This window comes from Dromiciops gliroides, chromosome 1 (assembly GCF_019393635.1).
Source record: "Dromiciops gliroides isolate mDroGli1 chromosome 1, mDroGli1.pri, whole genome shotgun sequence".
NCBI lineage: Eukaryota > Metazoa > Chordata > Mammalia > Microbiotheria > Microbiotheriidae > Dromiciops > Dromiciops gliroides.
Genome location: NC_057861.1, coordinates 505,249,228 through 505,268,071, shown reverse-complemented (window position 1 = coordinate 505,268,071; position 18,844 = coordinate 505,249,228). Strand labels below are relative to the sequence as shown.

Below are 18,844 nucleotides of genomic sequence, written 5' to 3'. Positions count from 1 at the left end.
GCGAAGTAGAGGGGAGAGAGAGTGATAGTGCTTAATTTAAAGCAACAACAACAAGCTGCCACCTGGATCGATGGCCTCTCTTTTGAGGGTTCTCGATAAATTCTGGAGCCTGCATCTGATTGTCCCATTTCCACAGGCATCCCTCCCCCTCCTTTCCACCACCCCCCACCCCCCGTGGACGGTTGGTACATCCCACTGTAACACCCGAGCTTAAAAGGGGAGCGGGAGGCTGGAAGTCATTGAGTTAGTCTGCAAGGGGAGGGTCGTTTCTTTTCAGCGCTGGCAATCGAACCCTCTCCATCGGTCACCGACCCTACGCTTTGGGTTTTTGTGTGCACTGGCTTTTTCCACTGTTGTTGGTTTTAGTTTATTGTTTGCCCGGGCATTTTGTTTGCCTACTTGTTTGCTTGCCTCCTTATTGGTTGGACTGGGGGAGGGGGCGTTTTGGGTCCTTTCCCCTCCCCCACACACCGGCTCGCGTCCTTTACCTCTTCGCTGGGCTAAGGCTACAGTTGCTGCTGCACTAGTTGACGGAGCGGGCTCGCTGGCGAGCGGAGGGACAGGATGGAGCATACCGAGCTTCTGAAGCCGCGGACCTTAGAAGAGCTGATCCGGATCCTGCACGAAATCTTCTCCGGGGACAGCATCAGCGTGGAAGAGGTGCAGTCCATCATGGAAGCCTACGAGAGCAACCCGACGGAGTGGGCAGCGTACGCGAAATTCGACCAGTACAGGTGAGCGCCCGGCCAGCGCCGCTTCCTTCTGCTTGGCCCGTGCCCCAGCCTGGGCTACTGCCTCATGGCCCGATGGGGCTGGCAGAGGCGCTTAGCCTGGGGAGGGGAAACGAGCCGGTGTCGAGCCCCGGATGGAGATCCAGGACTATTTGAGAAGGAGCGGCCCCCGGCTCTCCATCTCCTGCGTTTAGCGCAAAGGCTTTTGGATTTCGGGTGTTTGCCGGCTATAGCCTCCCAAGCTGTCGATCTGGTCGGGAACTTGGAGATGGTCTAGTTCAAACCCGTCAGTTGACAAATAAAAAGACTGAGGTCCAGGATGAAGTGGTTTACCCAAGATTAGGTAAATAGTAAATAATAAAAGATTATTTATCAATATTGTAAATAATCAAAGATTAGGTAAATAGTAAAAGGCAGGCGTTAGGAACCCAGGTCTTGTAGGGAAGAAAGGTTTCTGACTCCCTCCCATGCCTTTAGTTATAGAGGGATGAGAGAAAACGTATCCCGGGTTGCTTGGGGGTCTGTCTTCTCTTACTGTTTTCTGAACCGTGCCAAAGCCCAGGTTCCTGCTCAGTTTCCTCTAGCTACTTTAGGAGCTATACGCCGAGTCTCTGCTTCTTAGGGTAGCTCTATACTTCACCACAATCTGGGATGAGCAAAATTCTCTGCCAAATTTCCAGGCTGCTCAAGGAGTACTTCTGTGGGCTTTGGGCTTGGCACGAAGCTCTCTTTTGGGGGCGGGACCACTGAGGAGAACCCCCGGGAGGGCCTCTAGACGGCTCCAGAAATTCAGAGATCACTCCTTTTTAGACTTCCACAAACGTGCACTACCGTTGGATGCGGTGGAACCTGGACTCTGATAACAGAGAACACACTCCTCCCTCCCTTCGCACTGGATCCACTCATATTCTCTCTCCTTCTCCCCCTTTCTCCCACTTTTTTCGTCACTTTTGCTTCCCATTGATCTTCTCTCCCTTAGACACTTTGCTAGCTTTGTCACCCTGGGGCAAGTCATTTAAGCTAATTGTGCCTCAGTTCCCTCTGTGTGTAAAATGTGGGGGTTGGACTTTGGATGACCATGCCTGGAAATGTATGCTTCCTTCTGCACCAGTGATCCACCACTTCTGCTTGCAGCAAGACAGTGTTACATACACTTCACTGTCAGTTCTCTGAAATAATGATTGGGCATTGCATTAATTAGAGATCTAGAGTGCAACTTTCAGTGTTATCTTCCTTTTTACTATTGTGGTCATCACATACATTCACCTGGTTCTACTTACTTATTTCTGCATCAATTTGGATAAGCCCTCCAAAGTTTCTCTGAATTTTTCAGATTAATTTCTCTTAAAGCACAATACTCTTACCCTAATTCGGCTCCAATTTGTTCAGACATTCCTCAATCAGTGGACAACTGATATCTCCCATCTCTGCCCCAGTCCATTTCCTCCATTGCTTCATGCTTGCTCTAGTTTCTCTATTCAGACCCTGTTTACACTCAATTCTGATCCATTCGATCAAAGACTGTTTGCCCTAGGCTAGGCACCAGAGCCAATGGGGTGGCTCTGCACTACCATTCCCATGAAAAAGTACTGCTATGTTTTTTTGTATATATGTAAGACCTTTCCTTGCTTTTTACTTCCTTAGGGAATATGTCTGGTGGTGGCATTGCTGGCTGGAAAGTATGTCTGTACATCATTATTTTTCTAATACAATTTTCTCAGGTACCTCCTGTTTTGTGGAAGCAGCGAGCAGCTTAGTCAGCAGCCTCTAGATTCCAAAAGGGTGCCTTTTCTTTCCTTCCCCGGGGCTCTTAGCGGAGCTGAGAGGGTGGGACCGCAACAACCAATCAGGAATAGAGCCTGACACGCCCAGGCTTTAGCCAGATCCGCCACAGTGGAGGGAGTGAGCGGCCAGTGAGTGAGCGGCTAGCCGGCCGGGTGTCTAACTCAGAAACCTGCTGGATGAGAGGGAAGTCATGAGGTGTCATTGGGGAAAGGTAGGAAGAATGAATGAAGATTTAAAGTCGCTGTTTTGGAGCCTTGGAACAGAAGATTCTCCACTCAGAAGTTCCTTTTTTTTTTTTTTTTTGACGGAGGATAGGGAGGGGTCTGAATCCATTAGCAAACTCTGATCCACAGCAGGGTTCTCTTCCAGTGTAATATATCAACAGTCAACATTCTCCCTTGAACTTTTACTAATGTATATGGTATAGTCTAGTCCCGGTTTTCATCTCTTCCTGCCCCAAGTCCTGAAGCAAATTTTGTACAGTTCTAATGGCCACAATTGTTGCTGATGTTCAAAGCCATTATGAAAATATCCACTAACGCCTATGAAGGTAAAAAAAATTGTAATTAGCATCTCACCTTGAAGGAAGCCTTTTAGGTTGCTTTAGGCCACTTTTTATTGCTTCCTTCTCTCCCCCCAAAAGTATTTTGTATAAAAGTCAAAAACGATTTTATTTTCTGTCTTTGGGGGCAGCTAGGTGGCGCAGTGGATAAAGCCCTGGCCCTGGATTCAGTAAGACCTGAGTTCAAATACATCCTCAGACACTTCACACTTACTAACTGTGTGACTCTAGGCAAATCACTTAACCCTCCCTGCCCCACAAAACAAAAACAAATAAATCATTTTCTGTCTTTGTATCCTTAGTCCCTAACAGCCTTTGGCTCATAATAGGCACTTAATGAATACTCTCATTGAAATGACACCTTAAAGTTGCCCTCTGGGGCCTGCTCTACATTCATAAGTGTATCAGATGTGAATCAGAGGTATTTACAAATCACTTCTTGATAGTCTTCTGACTTTGCTTGTTAAATTCACTTACTTAATCTGGAGTTTGTGTTTACATCACTAAAAACAGATAATCATTTAGTTCAGCCAAGTGCAACAGGTGAAACAATTTAAGTACACTAGTGATTGATAGTTCTCAAGCTCAAGAGAATACCTATAGTTCTTGACTTGCATTTCTTAAATACTTGGCATGAGTAACCATTCAGTCATTAATCGTTTAGTAATCTGCTGCATTGCTAGAAAAGGGCAAGTACTTTAACCTCAGTTTTCCTCTTGTAAAATGAGGAGGTTGGACTATATGCCCCCTCCCCCCAAGGTGCCTTCCATTTCTAAATTAAATCCATGGATTCTATGGAATGGTTGCTTAAGAATTCTGGTCAGGGAATTCTGTCTGGGTATCTTGCACTGGGAAGAAATTCCACATAAGCAGCTGCTCCTACCCTTGAGGTACTTCCTCCCTTGTTGAGGAAATGAGACTAACGTCTGGAAAACAATTAGAAGTTGAGATCATATAATTAAGAGCTAGATTGTAATTAAGACTATAAGTAGGTAGTTAAGATTGCAATGTGGTTTTATCATCTCACCTGATCTTCACCAGTGTTAGGTAAAGTTCTGTTAACCTCCAAAGCTTCAGTTTAGAATGAAAATAGATCTGCCCATCTCTTCCAAGTTTTAGTTCAGTACCACTTCTACTCGAATACTGCCTAAACTCTGCAGAAGAAGCCACAGATGAACAAGAGGATGAGACAATGGGTAGGGAAATGGGTCAAGGTACATAATTTCGACAATGTTAAGTGTTAAATTCTTTTTAAAATAAAATCCCTTTCAATGATACCACACACAGGCTTCTATAATGTCACTTACGAAAACTACATCCATATGTCCAGATCATGTAAAATAGCCTTGGAGATTTCATTATTTCTGTCCCAATATTTTAATTGGCAAGTGTTTGTAAACAAAATATAGAAAATCATGGAAAAGGATCTTTCCTTAGAATTTATCATCAAGTAATCTGCATTTTTGTAATAAAACTTTGCTAAAGTAGAATTTTATAAATAACTCTTGCGGCAATTGTAGAACTTGGGGTGTGTATGTTTGTGTATGTGTGTATTCTTGTACTTTTTTTGTCTATTGTAGGCCTAAACTATTCTTTCAACCTCTCATTTCCATGACGATTCTGCACACATTTTAACTATTTTCCTTGTAACTCCCCATCCCTCCCCAACTTGGGCTAAAAACAAATAAAAACAATAACTTTGATTATGGACACTTAGTTTTGTTAGGACTCAACTATAGATAATTCTTTAAAATTAAATACAACAGGGGGCAGCTAGATGGCGCAGTGGATAGAGCACCGGCCCTGGAGTCAGGAGTACCTGAGTTCAAATCCGGCCTCAGACACTTAACACTTCCTAGCTGTGTGACCCTGGGCAAGTCACTTAACCCCAATTGCCTCACTAAAAAAAAAAAAAAAGAAAAAAAAATTAAATACAACAGCTTTTGGGTGATATATTGTTTCTTAAATCCTTATTTAGCTACAGAGAACAATTGCAGCACTTTTACCTGGAACAATAAAGAACTCTGGGAATTGATAGTCTGTAGAAATAACTTTGTTCTGTTCTTTATCAGGTCAAAGAGATCATGTGCAGACTGCTAGAACTTAGCTCCTTCCCCTTTCATTCCCCTCTCTTTAGAGTACAGTTAAATGCTGGAGAAAATTCAGTAATTCGGAGAAGGTTCTTAAATATCTAAGGATGAGATGCAAAGAAATTTTTTTGTGCTATGACTTTACCATATTAGAAATAGAAACTAAGTGAGTTTTGCTTAAAATATTAACATTTTCTAACTGTAAGAGTGAAGCGGAAGTGGGGGAAAGGAAAGAGAAGAAACTAATTTGGGGGCACAAGGTTAGTATGGTATGAGAGCACTGAACTTGGAGTCGGAGGACAGATTCACGTTCCTAATGTTATGGGCCCAGAGTACCCCAGAAGTTCTCTGGGGTACTTCAAAGATCCTTCTCCTTGAGAAACCAATCCAAAGGACAGACACACCTAAAGAGATAAGTGGAACCAGATCGGACTGAGCTAGCTTCTGGACCTCCACCCTTCATTCTAGTCTCCCTTACCCCTGGGGAGATAAGTTTGGCTGTGGCTACTTCCTTTGTGTCCTGAGGAGATGGCTTGAGAGATCTGCAGCCACCCCTCACCCAATTCCTTCAGCCACCACCAGTGAGGGGGATGGTCCTCCGTCACTAAGAGAACTTTCCACAGTCAGATGGTCACTCCCATCAGTCCTCTATAAAAGTACCTTCCTGTCTCCTGCTCGAGGAGATTGGTATCTCAGAGCCACACTCTGCCATGCCTTTCTCCCCATGAGAAGTCCAAGGATTTCTTTCATGCTTTCCCTTCCCCTTCCTCTAAATAAACTACTATCTTATTCTAACTGCTTTTGTGTGCAAGAGGGTATAATTCTTTAAAGAGGAATTTCTAAGGACCCCTACCCAAAGCCCTTACCCCATTTTCCCCATGACACTAAGATGACATTTGCGGGGGTGGGGGGGCGGCTCTCGGGGTGAGGCAATTGGGGTTAAGTGACTTAGTGACTTGCCCAGGGTCACACAGCTAGTAAGTGTTATGTGTCTGAGGCCGGATTTGAACTCAGGTTCTCCTGAATCCAGGGCTGGTGCTCTATCCACTGTGCCACCTAGCTGCCCCCTAACTAAGATGACATTTAACCGCTATGTGACCATGAACAAATGAGTTAACTGTCAGCCTCAGATCCCTAATCTGAAAAATTGAAGTAATTTTATTAAATTTCTGAAGTTTCCTTGTGGTTTCTGAGGTTTGGTTCCAAGACATGTATTTTATTTCAGGGTCTCTTCAGTCAAGTATATTTAAACTTCTGACATTTGTTTTCTTAGGTACACCCGAAATCTTGTGGATCAAGGAAATGGAAAGTTTAACCTGATGATTCTGTGCTGGGGTGAAGGGCATGGCAGGTAAAAAATCCACAAAAGCTTCTTGAGCATATGTCCCATTTGAGCAACTGAGCTAGGCGAACTTGAAGCTTTGGTGCGCGCTCTCTCTGTGGCTCGCACGTGCTCTCTGGCTTTCTCTGGCTCTCTCTCTTCTCCTTCCTCCCCCTCCAAGCTTTGTTTTCAATCTCATTCATTTCTAATCATACCCCTCCATCCCTACGTATTAAAACCATCCCTTTTAACAAAGATTTTGAAAGAAAGGAAGGGGGAGAGGAGGGCAGCTCGGCAAAGCAGTGGATAAATCACTGGCCCTAAATTCAGGAGGACCTGAGTTCAAATCCAGCCTTAGACACTTGACACTTATTAGCTGTGTGACCCTGGGCAAGTCACTTAACCCTCATTGCCCAAAAGAAAGAGAGAGAGAGAGAGAAAGCAAGAGAGAGAAACAGGGAACACAAGTTAGTTCAACAAAACTGATATATTGGGTTTTAAAATTTTTCTAAACATAAACTCCCCAAAATGAACCTTTCTATATAAAGTAGAATGTATATGAAATTATGAATCTCTCCTTTTATGGCATCTCTCTTGTTAATCCCTCCCTTCTCCACCCCCTCCCCAAAGTACAAACAGAGGGGGGAAAATACATAGTTAAATAAAACAAATCTACACAATATCAATGTTCCAAAAAAAATTTGTGTCTTCCAGTTCTTCTCACTTTACTCAGCCTCCAGAATTCCCTGAAATTGTCTCTCTTGTAATTTCTTATATTGCAAATATTTCATCGCATTCATGACCAGAATTAGTCCAGCTGTTCCCCAATTGATAGGTAGTCCCTAAATTTCCAGATCTGATCTCTCTCTCTCTCTCTCTCTCTCTCTCTCTCTCTCTCTCTCTCTCTCTCTCTCTCTCTCTCATCTCCTTGTAAGGACTTGTCTCTGGTCTTCTCTTTCCCTTAATCATACCTTCTTTTCCCTGTTGAATTTGGTGAAGTGCTATACCTAACAAGCCCCACCTTGTTAGCCATGGCAGGCAACCCACCTAGGGGAAAGAAACCCTGATTTTAAACCTGCTGCCTTGCGGTTATACCCATCTATGGGAAAGGCTTCAGGAGTTAACCCCGAGGAAAAATCAGGAGTAAGGAGTCCCTTAGGCAGTTGGATGGTGGACATCATATCCCTCTGGCAACTCCTGCGGCGGCACTGGTGCCAAACTGTATTGGCTCTGCCTCTCCTTTGGATCCACCAATGTCGAGGAAAGGGAAAACCTGCTGCATGGGCAACAGCTTGTTTTCCATATTGATCCACCCAGGCCAGCGCCCTGGAGAGGACACTGCAGCTACTCCTCATGGGGTAGATACAACACAGGATGTGGCAGTTACTGGTTATAAGTCACTCAGGAGCTGTGGCTCCCGTATCGGACTGACACACTGTGGCCTGTGTCTCTTCAAGGCGCTGATCCATGGTCATCTGTGACTGGTGGTGGCCTACTGCTATACCTAACTCTGTGTGTATTCACCTCCGTTGTCTGCTCCAGATAAGAGTAAGGGCCATGTGATACCTCCTCCCCTGTTCTATGTCTGTATGTGCTTCTTTTCATCTAGCCCAAGTGTGAGAAAAAGAAAGTTGTACCCCTGCTCCCTTCTTCCTTTTTTCAACATTAGTATAATCCTCCTCCTTCGTCTCTTCAAACCCTTGAAACATAATTAAATCTACCAGCCCCCAACTACTTTACTTACTTATTACTTATTTAATCCTCTCAGCACTCTTTTAAGGGACTGAAGGGACACTTGTTTCTTCTGTTAGAATGCTTACTCTTCATCAATATACAGCTTTCTAAGGACTCAAATATATTTTCCTTTCTAGGTTTCTTTTGACTCTTGTGTTTACAGTTTCGAGTTCCTCCACAGCACTAACCTTATAATCAGGAATGCTTGAAAATCCTTTTTTCCATTAGAGGCCCATTTTTCTGTACTTTTATACTCAGATTTGTAGGTTATTTTTGATTGTAAGCCTAAATCTTTTATCCCTTGGTGTATTGGGTTCCACAATCTCCTCAGGTTTATAGTAGAAGCTGCCAAGTCCTGTGTGATCCTTACTCTAGTTCCATAATACTTGAATCTTTTTAAGGTTCTTTCTTTTTTTTTTAAGTGAGGCAATTGGGATTAAGTGATTTGCCTAGGGTCCCACAGCTAGTAAGTGTTAAGTGTCTGAGGCCGGATTTGAACTCAGGTACTCCTGAATCCAGGGCCAGTGCTCTATCTACTACGCCACCTAGCTGCCCCTGTACTTGAATCTTTTTGATGGGTACTTGTAGTAATTTTTTTCTTTGACCTAAAAGCTCTGAATTTTGGCTGTGACATTCCTGAGACGTTTTTTCCTTTGGGAGTTTTTCAGGAGATGATTGGTGGATTCTTTTCATTTTTACTTTGTCCTCTGATTCTAATAGATCTAGATAGTTTTCATTTCTTAATTCTTGAAATATAGTTTACACTTTCTTAAGGAGTTTATTGATTATTTTTTCCCCTGACTTCTTTTCCAGGTTATTTGTTTTTAGTACTACAATATCTTACATTTTCGTGTAAATCTAATTCACCTTTTATTTATACCTAGGGTTTTTTTCAGTATTTTAATTTTGCTTTAATGTTTATTGCTGCCTTATGAAGTCATTGATTTCTTTTTAATCTATTCTAATTTTTAGTTAGTCCATTACTTGAATAAGGTTTTGTGCTTTCTGTTCTAAGCTATCCATTCTCCTTCCAATTCTTTTTCCCAGAGTTTTAATTTCATTTTTTAATCTAATTTCACTTCTAAGTAAGTATTCATGTAGTACTTGTGAGAAATTTCTCCTTTTCCTTGGAATATCTGCATGTTTTTTTTTTTAATCTACAGTGACTTTTTTTATATTGGATAGTGTCTTCAGTCTACTCATATCTCCCAGCCTTAGTTCTTAAACCAGAGTCTTGTGCCAGGGCCCTAATTCTGCTTTACTTTGGATGAGGTGGTTGACCTTGCTTGACCTCACCATATATAAGTCACCTAGGTTTCTAAGCCGACCTCTACCTATTAGCCTTCTCCTTCCTCCCACTAGGACCCTGGAAATTCAGACAGTAAATCTTCAGGTTATCCATGGAATCTCAAGACTGAGTGCACTAACCAATACATTTTTCTTGTCTAACAAAATTTGCAGTATCCCACACCCATGGACCCCTACTTTTTTGGGGGGGGCGATGAGGGTTAAGTGACTTGCCCAGGGTCACACAGCTAGTAAGTGTCAAATGTCTGAGGCCAGATTTGAACTCGGGTCCTCCTGAATCCAGGGCTGGTGCTTTATCCACTGTGCCACCTAGCTGTCCCCTTGATCCCCTACTTTTGCAGTAAGGGGAAAATGTACATTTTCTCTGCTTTTCTACAGGACCAAACTTGGTCATTATAATTATGTAGAATTCAATTTTGTTTTGTTTTGGGGTTTTTGTTTGTTTCCATTTACATTGTGTTTTTCCTGATTCTGTTTACTTTGTTCTGTATTACTTCATATGAGTCTTCTCCTGGTTTTTTTGGAATTCTTCTTATTTGTTTCTAATAGCACAGTAATATTCCATTAAATCCACATAGTCCAATTTGTTTAGCCATCCCAGTAAAGTTTCTTTATGATTAGTTGGGTAGTAGGACCTAACAAAGTCAGACTTCCTCATTGAAATCAGCACAGAAAGCTCCAGCATAAATGTGTAAATGTGGTAAATACATTTACCATAATAAAAAGCATCAACTTATATATTGGTTGTACATCAACTGTGATAAATGACTAGCTTAACTTCATTTTTTTCCCCTGTGTTCTATAGATTCAAACTTTAGATTCAAATCTGTGCTACTCTAGTTAAGCCTGTTGTACTTTGGGTTTGTATGCAGACAATACAAAGTAGAAAATCAGAGAAAAGGACTGTCTAAAGCAGACAACAAAACCTTTCATATCACATAAATCTTCTCTGTTTCCAGCTGATTGTTTGGTTTCTTTATCTAATATGTTGTGTGTTAAATAGTAAGACATTTTGAGAGACAGGATAGTTTAGTATATAGAGACCTGGCCTTCAAGTTGGGAGAACCCAGGTTCATGTTCAACCTTGGACACTTCCTGACTTCCTGACCCTCAGTCACAAGAAACCATCCTTTTTTCTTCTTCTTCTTCATAAGTAGGTCTACATTTCACAATAGGGAATCAACACTTTCATAGAATTACATGGAATATTTAGAGACAGAGCATTTTACACATCATCTGCCCCAACCCCCTTCACCTTTTAGATAAGCAAAGAGATTCATAGAAGTTTGCCAGTGATCATGCTGCAGGATAGTCACCCAGAATCTCTCTAGATCGTTCTAGAACCCAGGTCCCCCAATTCTCAGTCCAGTGTTCCTTCTACTGGACAAAATCTGCTTCCCCTTTCTCCATCTTAAGTAAATGTTTGAATTGAATATTTTTTATGGAAACAACCCTAAGCAAGACTTAAAGTCTGACAAGCTAATTAATGTTTTACCTCAGAAATTAATAGCAATAGGATAATTAGTGACTTTGTTAGTCCTTTTCTGCTGTGTATGATCTTTTTGTGTGAGGACATGGCAAACTGTTCCTATTTTATTAAGAAGGAACCTCCCTTTAAACATGTTCCAAAGTTTATTAATCTTTTAGGGGATAGTGAAGATGAGTATAGCTTAAAGGTAGCTTGAACTTTAGTCCTTTAGTCCTTTCACTTGGGAGAAGAGAAATGATTGTCTCAAGTCAAATAGAAAGATATATTCAAGTTTCATCTTGCCTAATAAATGTACGTAGTTTATAGAGAGGGGCCTTATACCACTCTGCATTCTTGACCTTGGTGCTAGATCCATTAGGGTCTTGCAATATGAAATGGTACCAAAAATGACTTTGTCTCTAAGCCCAAAGGTCTGTTACTGTATACATCTAAATACTTCCTTGAGGGGGCAGCTAGGTGGCACAGTAGATAAAGCACTGGCCCTGGATTCAGGAAGACCTGAGTTCAAATCCAGCCTCAGACACTTGATACTTACTAGCTGTGTGACCCTGGGCAGGTCACTTAACCCTCATTGCCCCACCCAAAAATAAATAAATACTTCCTTGAAAGATTAGTTTGAACAGCCCCAAATATTTCTTCTCATATTCAACTTTACTTTTTCTATCACTAAGTAAATTGGGAAGCTCTCTTGTCAGAAATTCTCTAGAACGAGTTGGTCTTGCTGTTTTGCCTGGGTTTGCATCTAAAATGTGCCCCACTCCCAACCCTCTGGTCCCATTTTTGCTTATCTTTTTTTTTTTTTTTTTAGTGAGGCAATTGGGGTTAAGTAACTTGCCCAGGGTCACACAGCTAGTAAGTGTTAAGTGTCTGAGGTCGGATTTGAACTCAGGCACTCCTGGCTCCAGGGCCGGTGCTCTATCCACTGTGCCACCTAGCTGCCCCATTTTTGCTTATCTTTATGGTATAGTAACATGTAAGCTTAGTCTAATCTGAATAATGTTGGCTAAATCATATAAAAATATAAATACAATGTAAAATTCAAGATAACATAGCTTAAAGGGAAATTGGTTTGTGGTAGGCTGTGCTCTGAAGAAGAGTTTTTTATTTTTCAAGCTTCACATTATGTCTGTACCATTGTTTCCTATTATAACACTTTCATATATGGGGCAATCCACTGAGTTCAGCTGTCCTCTGTGTGTGTGTGTGTGTGTGTATAGCAGTATCCATGATCATACAGACTCCCACTGCTTTCTGAAGATGCTGCAAGGAAACCTCAAGGAGACTCTCTTTGCATGGCCTGATAAGAAATCCAATGAGATGATGAAGAAATCCGAAAGAATCTTGAGGGAAAACCAGTGTGCCTACATCAATGGTAAACTAACTTACTCACTTTGCCTCCTGTCCCTTTACTCAAGATATTCTCTGTACTGTTAACCCTGAGATACTATCACCACATCTATCATGAAGATTATTTAAACAAACACTATGTTGGCTTCTCTAGGATTCCAAAAATTTAGAAAACAACAAAATCATCTTAGAGAGGGGCAGCTAGGTGGCACAGTGGATAGAGCACTGGCCCTGGAGTCAGGAGGACCTGAGTTCAAATCCAGCCTCAGACACTTAACACTTACTAGCTGTGTGACCCTGGGCAAGTCACTTGACCTCAATTGCCTCACTAAAAAATAAAATTTAAATAAAAAAAAATCATCTTAGAGAAATTGTCTGTGGATTCAAGTGTGTTTGTTATGGCAGGAATGACATCTTACTTTTTGTGGGCAAAGCTAATTTTCCTTGAAAACGGGACAAGGAGGCTGTCCTTGGGATAGCGTTTTGAAACTTTGGCTTAGTTTCCTTGATAAGTGAAGGTGGGGGAAAAACTCAGCTCATGGAGAGTTGGTGTTCCTGAGATTTGGCAGAATTCCCACTGCCATGCAGATACACACTCCCTACTTTTAAAGAGACTCTACCTCTTTTTCCAGCTACAACTACTTAAAGATACTATGCTGTATTTTGAGGGGATTTAAAATGTTTTCAAGGGGTAACTAGGTGGTGCATTGGATAGAATGCTGGGCCTGAAGATAGGGAAGACTCTTCTTCCTGAGTTCAAATTTGGCCTCAGACACTTACTAGTTGTGTAACCCTGGGCAAGTCATTTAACCCTGTTTGCCTCAGTTTCCTCATCTGTGAAATGATCTGGAGAGGGAAATGGCAAACCACTTCAGTATCTTTGCCAAGAAAACCCCAAATGGGGTCATGAAGAGTTGAATACAACTGAAAATGACTGAACAACAACCCCAAAATAATTATGGAAAGACAGAATCAACAGACTTTAGCAACTGACTGAATTGGGAGGAAAGAGGGAGTCAAAAATAAAATTGTTGTGTGAATAACAGCAATATTGTCTCAAGCAACTTCTCCACAGGTACCTGTCTTCTACTACTTTTGCTTTAACTATTTTATTACATTCCTACAATTAGAGAAATAAGTTAGTAAGCTCTTAAGCCAGTTATAATTATAATCCAAGTTAGTGCATGTTGAAGGAGTGTGGATTATTTCTCAAAGGCGTTAAAGAAAACATGAGGTCAATGGCAATGGCTCTTCTAATCTTTCTGAATGTCTTCCCAACTTCTGTCACCAATTTATGTTTGTAATATTTTTTGGAGGCTTTATGTAATATGATGAAAGATATTTCCCTTAGTGCCAATGAGCAGATTGATACTTGAACCCAAAGAGACCACACCATGACAGCCTCACTTGGCTGTCATTTGATATGAAATAATAACACAACTTCAACAGATGCTAGAAGATGGATTTTAAAACCAAAAGCAGATCACAGCGATGGTCATTTCTAAGTACATGTCCTGGCAAAAAATACTGTTCACTGGCCTATAAAATTAGTTCTACATAATAACAGTAGTAACTAAAATGCTATTCTTCCCCTTAAAAAGGCATATATGTATACATGCTAATTTTTTAAGTACCTTCTTAGAGGAGAAAATCACCATATACCAAATGGGCAAAATCTCAATCTCTGGGTCTGTCTGTCTCTGGGTCTCTCTCTCTCTCTCTGGGTGTGTGTGTGTGTGTGTGTGTGTGTGTGTGTGTGTGTATAAAATCATGATTTTAGTTTCTTAGGTCAACCTCCATGGTAACATTTATACTAGATCATAACATTAATTGAAATTTCCGATAGGCTCTTGGGTTTAAAAATCCTTTAGACTGATTCTGACTTTCATCATATACGTGTGGTTTGAATTTGACCAACAGATTTGTTTTACCTTTAGACCATGACTGGAATGCTTAGTTTGTTTCGTTTCTCTTCTTGTCTCCTCTTTAGATTCTATTGGTCTACATCGGGTGGAAAACACAAGTCATACGGAACCTGCTGTTAGCCTTCATTTGTATAGCCCACCCTTTGACACTTGCCATACCTTTGACCAAAGAACAGGACATAAGAATAAAGTCACAATGACATTCTATAGCAAATTTGGAGAAAGGACTCCATTTGTAAGTATGAAATTGGAGAAATCCTTATTAACCTCTCAGTGACCAGCCCTGGGTTTGGATTACTATGATGGCACCAAGTGTTACTAACACATTATGCCTTGGGTTTAAAGGTTGCTTTTTTTTTTTTAAGTATAGATCTTCATAAATTGATTGAAATTGACTTTAACTGTAGATTAAAAATTCCCACACTTGTTCCTTTTCTCATGTTTTTGGGATAAAATTTGGAATTCAGAACTTTAAAGAAAAATGTTTATTATTATTTTTTTTTTAAAGAATACAGGGGCAGCTAGGTGGCGCAGTGGATAGAACACCGGCCCTGGAGTCAGGAGTACCTGAGTTCAAATTCGGCCTCAGACACTTAACACTTACTAGCTTTGTGACCCTGGGCAAGTCACTTGACCCCAATTGCCCCACCAAAAAAAAAAAAAAAAGAATACAAGCTTTAAATTGGTCAATTCAGAATTAGAATAAAAGTTCATTCAAATCCTCTAAATTCCATGAGAAGCCCTATCTCTAGACAATGCAGCTGGGAGTTCAAGAAGGAAAAGGAATGAGAAACCCTCAAAAATGCTTTATTCACTGAAAACTGCCCAGAATAGCACTAATGTTTAGGCAACTGGAGAATTGACTGACCAGAAATATGAGGAATATGACCAACCACCTAACTTTCTAATAGCAAACTGCACTAATATGTTACAACAAACCTATTTCTAATGAAATAACTGGTAACATCTAAGAATAGTTTGTTTGGTTTTTTTTTCGTTTTAATAACTAGCTTATGTTCTAAGGTAGGGGTGTTATGACTACTACTTAGAATTTGAACAGGGACTGCTATAAGACCTATAGCTATGTTGAGACTACCCTTTATTAAGTAGCAAAATTGTGCTGATCTATATCTTCACAGTGCCACAACCTTAAAGGGGTGCTTTTGCTAGTATATATATGGTCAATAGTTTAGGAAGAACATTCTTGCTGTATGGACAGGTTGAACTTTCTGTTCTCTCTCCCCTAGATAGACTCTCTTTAAAATAAAATCTGAGGATATCTAATGAAAGTTATCTTTTTTTTCTTTTCTAGGCAACTTCAAGTTCATTGGAGAACAACTAAAGAGATTCAGTCGCTAGAGTATTTTTTCCTTTTTTTTTCTTTTTAAAATATGCAGAAATCTTTAATTGTGGCCAAAGAGCCACCAATCACTTGCTGTCCAATAGTACCTTGGAATATGATGCTTAGAGATGTATTAGGGCAGGCTTCTGGGTGCTTGTAGTTAACTTGGATGAATGCTAATGACAGGGATCTAACTGAGTAAACAATGCCAGGAGATACTGGAGAGGAGAAGTCCTATTTTTATGGTTGATATACTTGGAAGACCTAACCAGATGCTTTCTTGGGCCTGCCTCCCTCTCTCTCCCCCTCTCTCTCCCCCTCTCCCCCCCTCTCCCTCCCTCTCTCTCTCTCTCTCTCCCACTCTCATCCTTACAGTCCCCTACTAGGAAAGGCAGTGAAGTCCTCTTGACAGTTTCTGTCCCTCAAAATTGGTAATAATTAGCAATAAAACCAAGCATCAGACCTCATAATCCTACCTTTGTTATCCTGAGAATTAAGTATACAAATTTTCATTTTGTTTTCTATTCTCTAAGATGTTCAAGAGAATTGTTTTTGAATCTAGATTTTGCTGGGTTTTCTTTCCATCTTCACAAATTCCTTTTCTGTGTAAAGAGACACTTGAGTCAGTTTGCCCCTTGGTTGTAAAATAAAGGGCAAAGATGTAGGTGGAGTTCATAGCAAAAACAAATCACAAATGTGTTTTAATGTGACCAAATGTCCATGTAAAATACTTTTTGTATTGCTACCAAAATTGTCAGATTAACTTGAATAAAACTGAATTTGAACATAATTTGGAACGGCTCCATGCCTTTTTAGCTTCTCCAACAGGAAACCTCATAAACCAGGTTATCTTCTACTTATCAATTATGATTGTAAGTTACACCTTTCTTCCCTTCCCCTAGAATAGTTTTCTCTATTTTGGATTCCAATAAATACACAAAGCTTTTGAATATTTTCATAGGTTTCCAGGAATGTCTTTTTAGTTATTCCTATTTCCATGGGTTTATTGATTACCCAGCACAAACATGCTCTCATCAGTTATACAAGAGAAAGCTAACCTTAGTCTTGTCTTCATGCAAGGTTAAACTTAAAGGAATAGTTATACACACACACACACACATACCCTTAAAATTTTTTTCTCACCTGAAATTCTACACTCAATTTACTGCCATAATTACATCTAGGTATCAAATACCTTTAACAGTCAAGCCCAACAGTCAACCAGAACTTGCTTACTAGGATTAAAACACTACTTGAAGCTTATTGTTCAATCCTGAAGCAGGGTCCTGCTCATTTTTATATTGTTACTAATTCACACTTTAATAAACTCGAATAAAGACACTTACAAATTCTTTCAGTTTAAAACTGTCTCATTCTTAAGTGCCAAGTTCTACTGCATCCTGAGAAGGAAGCCAGTTCAAAAAAGCAAGTGTCCCTATTTTCTCATAACTCCCACCCCCTACCTGAAGAAGGTGAGAATGGCAAATTCAGGGACAAGAGGCCGACAATCCCTCTAGGGGAGTAGGAAGAGTTTAAATAGAGAAGGAAGAAAGTACAAGTTGAAATTTTATTAACACTTTTTGGTAACTGGTACCTATTTTACCTAGTACTTGGTTGTTTCAGAGGAGTTGACTAACTCAACATACTCCTCAGTATCATGGTAGCTGCTAGTGTTCCGCATTCCCACTTTGAGGTGGCTTCAGGTGGTCCACTGTACTGTCCCCAACTCAGCCAAGCTAGCTATAGATTTCATTTTATTTTCCCAGTGGGATGAATAACTGGGTTTGGTTTTCATCTCCAGGGATCCAGCTGTAATCTCACTTCTGCACTCTAGTACTCCATTACCAATTGCCCAATAGACATGTAAACCTGGATGTCCTTTAGGCATCATAAACACAACATCTCTAAAATGGAATTTATCATTTTCTCCCAGAAACCTATCCCTTCTACAAACTTTCCTATTGGGGATACCACCATCATTTCAGTCACCTGTGTTTGCAACCTCAAAGTCCTCCTTAACTCTTTCCTATCCCTACCATATCCAATCAGTTGCCACATCTTATCAATTCTACTTTCAACACCTCTCTCACATGCATTCCCTTCCTTTACTCACATAAGCTCCACTCTCATTCGGGCCTCTATCATCTGTCACCAGGAATATTTCAATAGCCTTCTGATTGGTCTCCCTGCCTCCAGACACTCCTTTCCCCCTTCAACCTCCATCTAGCTGTCAAACTGTTATTTCTTTTTGTTTGTTTTGGTGAGGCAATTGGGGTTAAGTGACTTGCCCAGGGTCATACAGCTAGTAAGTATCAAGGTTCTGAGGCCGGATTTGAAGTCAGGTCCTCCTGAATCCAGGGCCGATGCTCTATCCACACTGCCACCTAGCTCCCCCCAAACTGTTATTTCTTAGACACAGAGATGACCATTCCCCTACTTAATAATTTTCCATGGCTCCCTATTCCTTCTAGGATAAAATATGAACTTCTCCATTTGGCATTTAAACTCCTTTACAGTCTGGTTCCAGCCTACTTTTCCCAGACTCATTTCACATTATTCACTCTACATGAGTCAAATTGGCCTCTTAACTGTTCCCCACATATGACTTTCCATCATCTCTCCTGTCTTAGTGTCTTTGCAAGGTGATCCCACATGTCCAAAATACACTCCCTCCTTTAAAAATCTAATTTCCCTTACAACACAACTCAGGTACTGTTACATTCCTTTCCCAAATGTCTCCAGATACTAATGCTCTCTACCTCTTAAAACTACTTTATATTACTTTTCCTATCACATATTGCTATGGAGAATGGTTTGAGGGGGACTTTCACTACCCCTTTTTTTGGCTGGGGAGAAAGGAAGTACTGATTCTCCCTAACCACATCTGTCTCAACTGGCTAGGGCAGACTTAGGTTATGAATTCTCAAAGTTCCCATCTCTACTCCCTCATTTCTACTCTTCCATATCATTGGGGAACACTATTAACTGGAAGATAAATAGATTAGCCCATCAGGGTTTTAGTCTAAGGCAAAGGTCTCTATTCCACATGCCTTCTTTTCTCTGCAAAGTTAGAGAGCTTAAAAATAGAGATCATTAATAAAACATATAAAAGCTCTAAACCCCCAGACAGGCTTTTGATTGCCAACTTGCAAATGAGGCATTCTAGCCAATTACTTTCAGCATAATCAATTTTCCACAGACTTTCCCCCT

The 18,844-nt window shown here is 40.7% G+C and overlaps 1 protein-coding gene across 2 annotated transcripts; it reads left to right on the top strand.

The window, feature by feature from the left end:
- Nucleotides 1–234: 234 nt before the first annotated feature.
- On the top strand, nt 235–16,424 carry CDO1 (cysteine dioxygenase type 1). Of its 2 annotated transcripts, none has more exons than XM_043975380.1 (5): nt 235–734; nt 6,442–6,519; nt 12,241–12,392; nt 14,358–14,527; nt 15,605–16,424. In XM_043975380.1, exons 1-5 carry the CDS (start codon nt 565–567, stop codon nt 15,632–15,634), a joined length of 600 nt encoding a protein of 199 aa, XP_043831315.1. In that variant the 5' UTR covers nt 235–564; the 3' UTR covers nt 15,635–16,424. The 2 variants fall into 2 exon arrangements, with proteins under 2 accessions (XP_043831315.1, XP_043831314.1); XM_043975379.1 differs by having other exon boundaries at nt 236–734; nt 12,238–12,392.
- Nucleotides 16,425–18,844: the final 2,420 nt, after the last annotated feature.

Coding starts and splice junctions, on each gene's coding strand:
- CDO1 (XM_043975379.1), top strand. CDS start 565: ATGGAGCATACCGAGCTTCTGAAGCCGCGGACCTTAGAAGAGCTGATC. Junction 6,520..12,237: donor TGGGGTGAAGGGCATGGCAG/GTAAAAAATCCA, acceptor GTGTGTGTATAG/CAGTATCCATGATCATACAG. Junction 14,528..15,604: donor TTGGAGAAAGGACTCCATTT/GTAAGTATGAAA, acceptor TTTCTTTTCTAG/GCAACTTCAAGTTCATTGGA.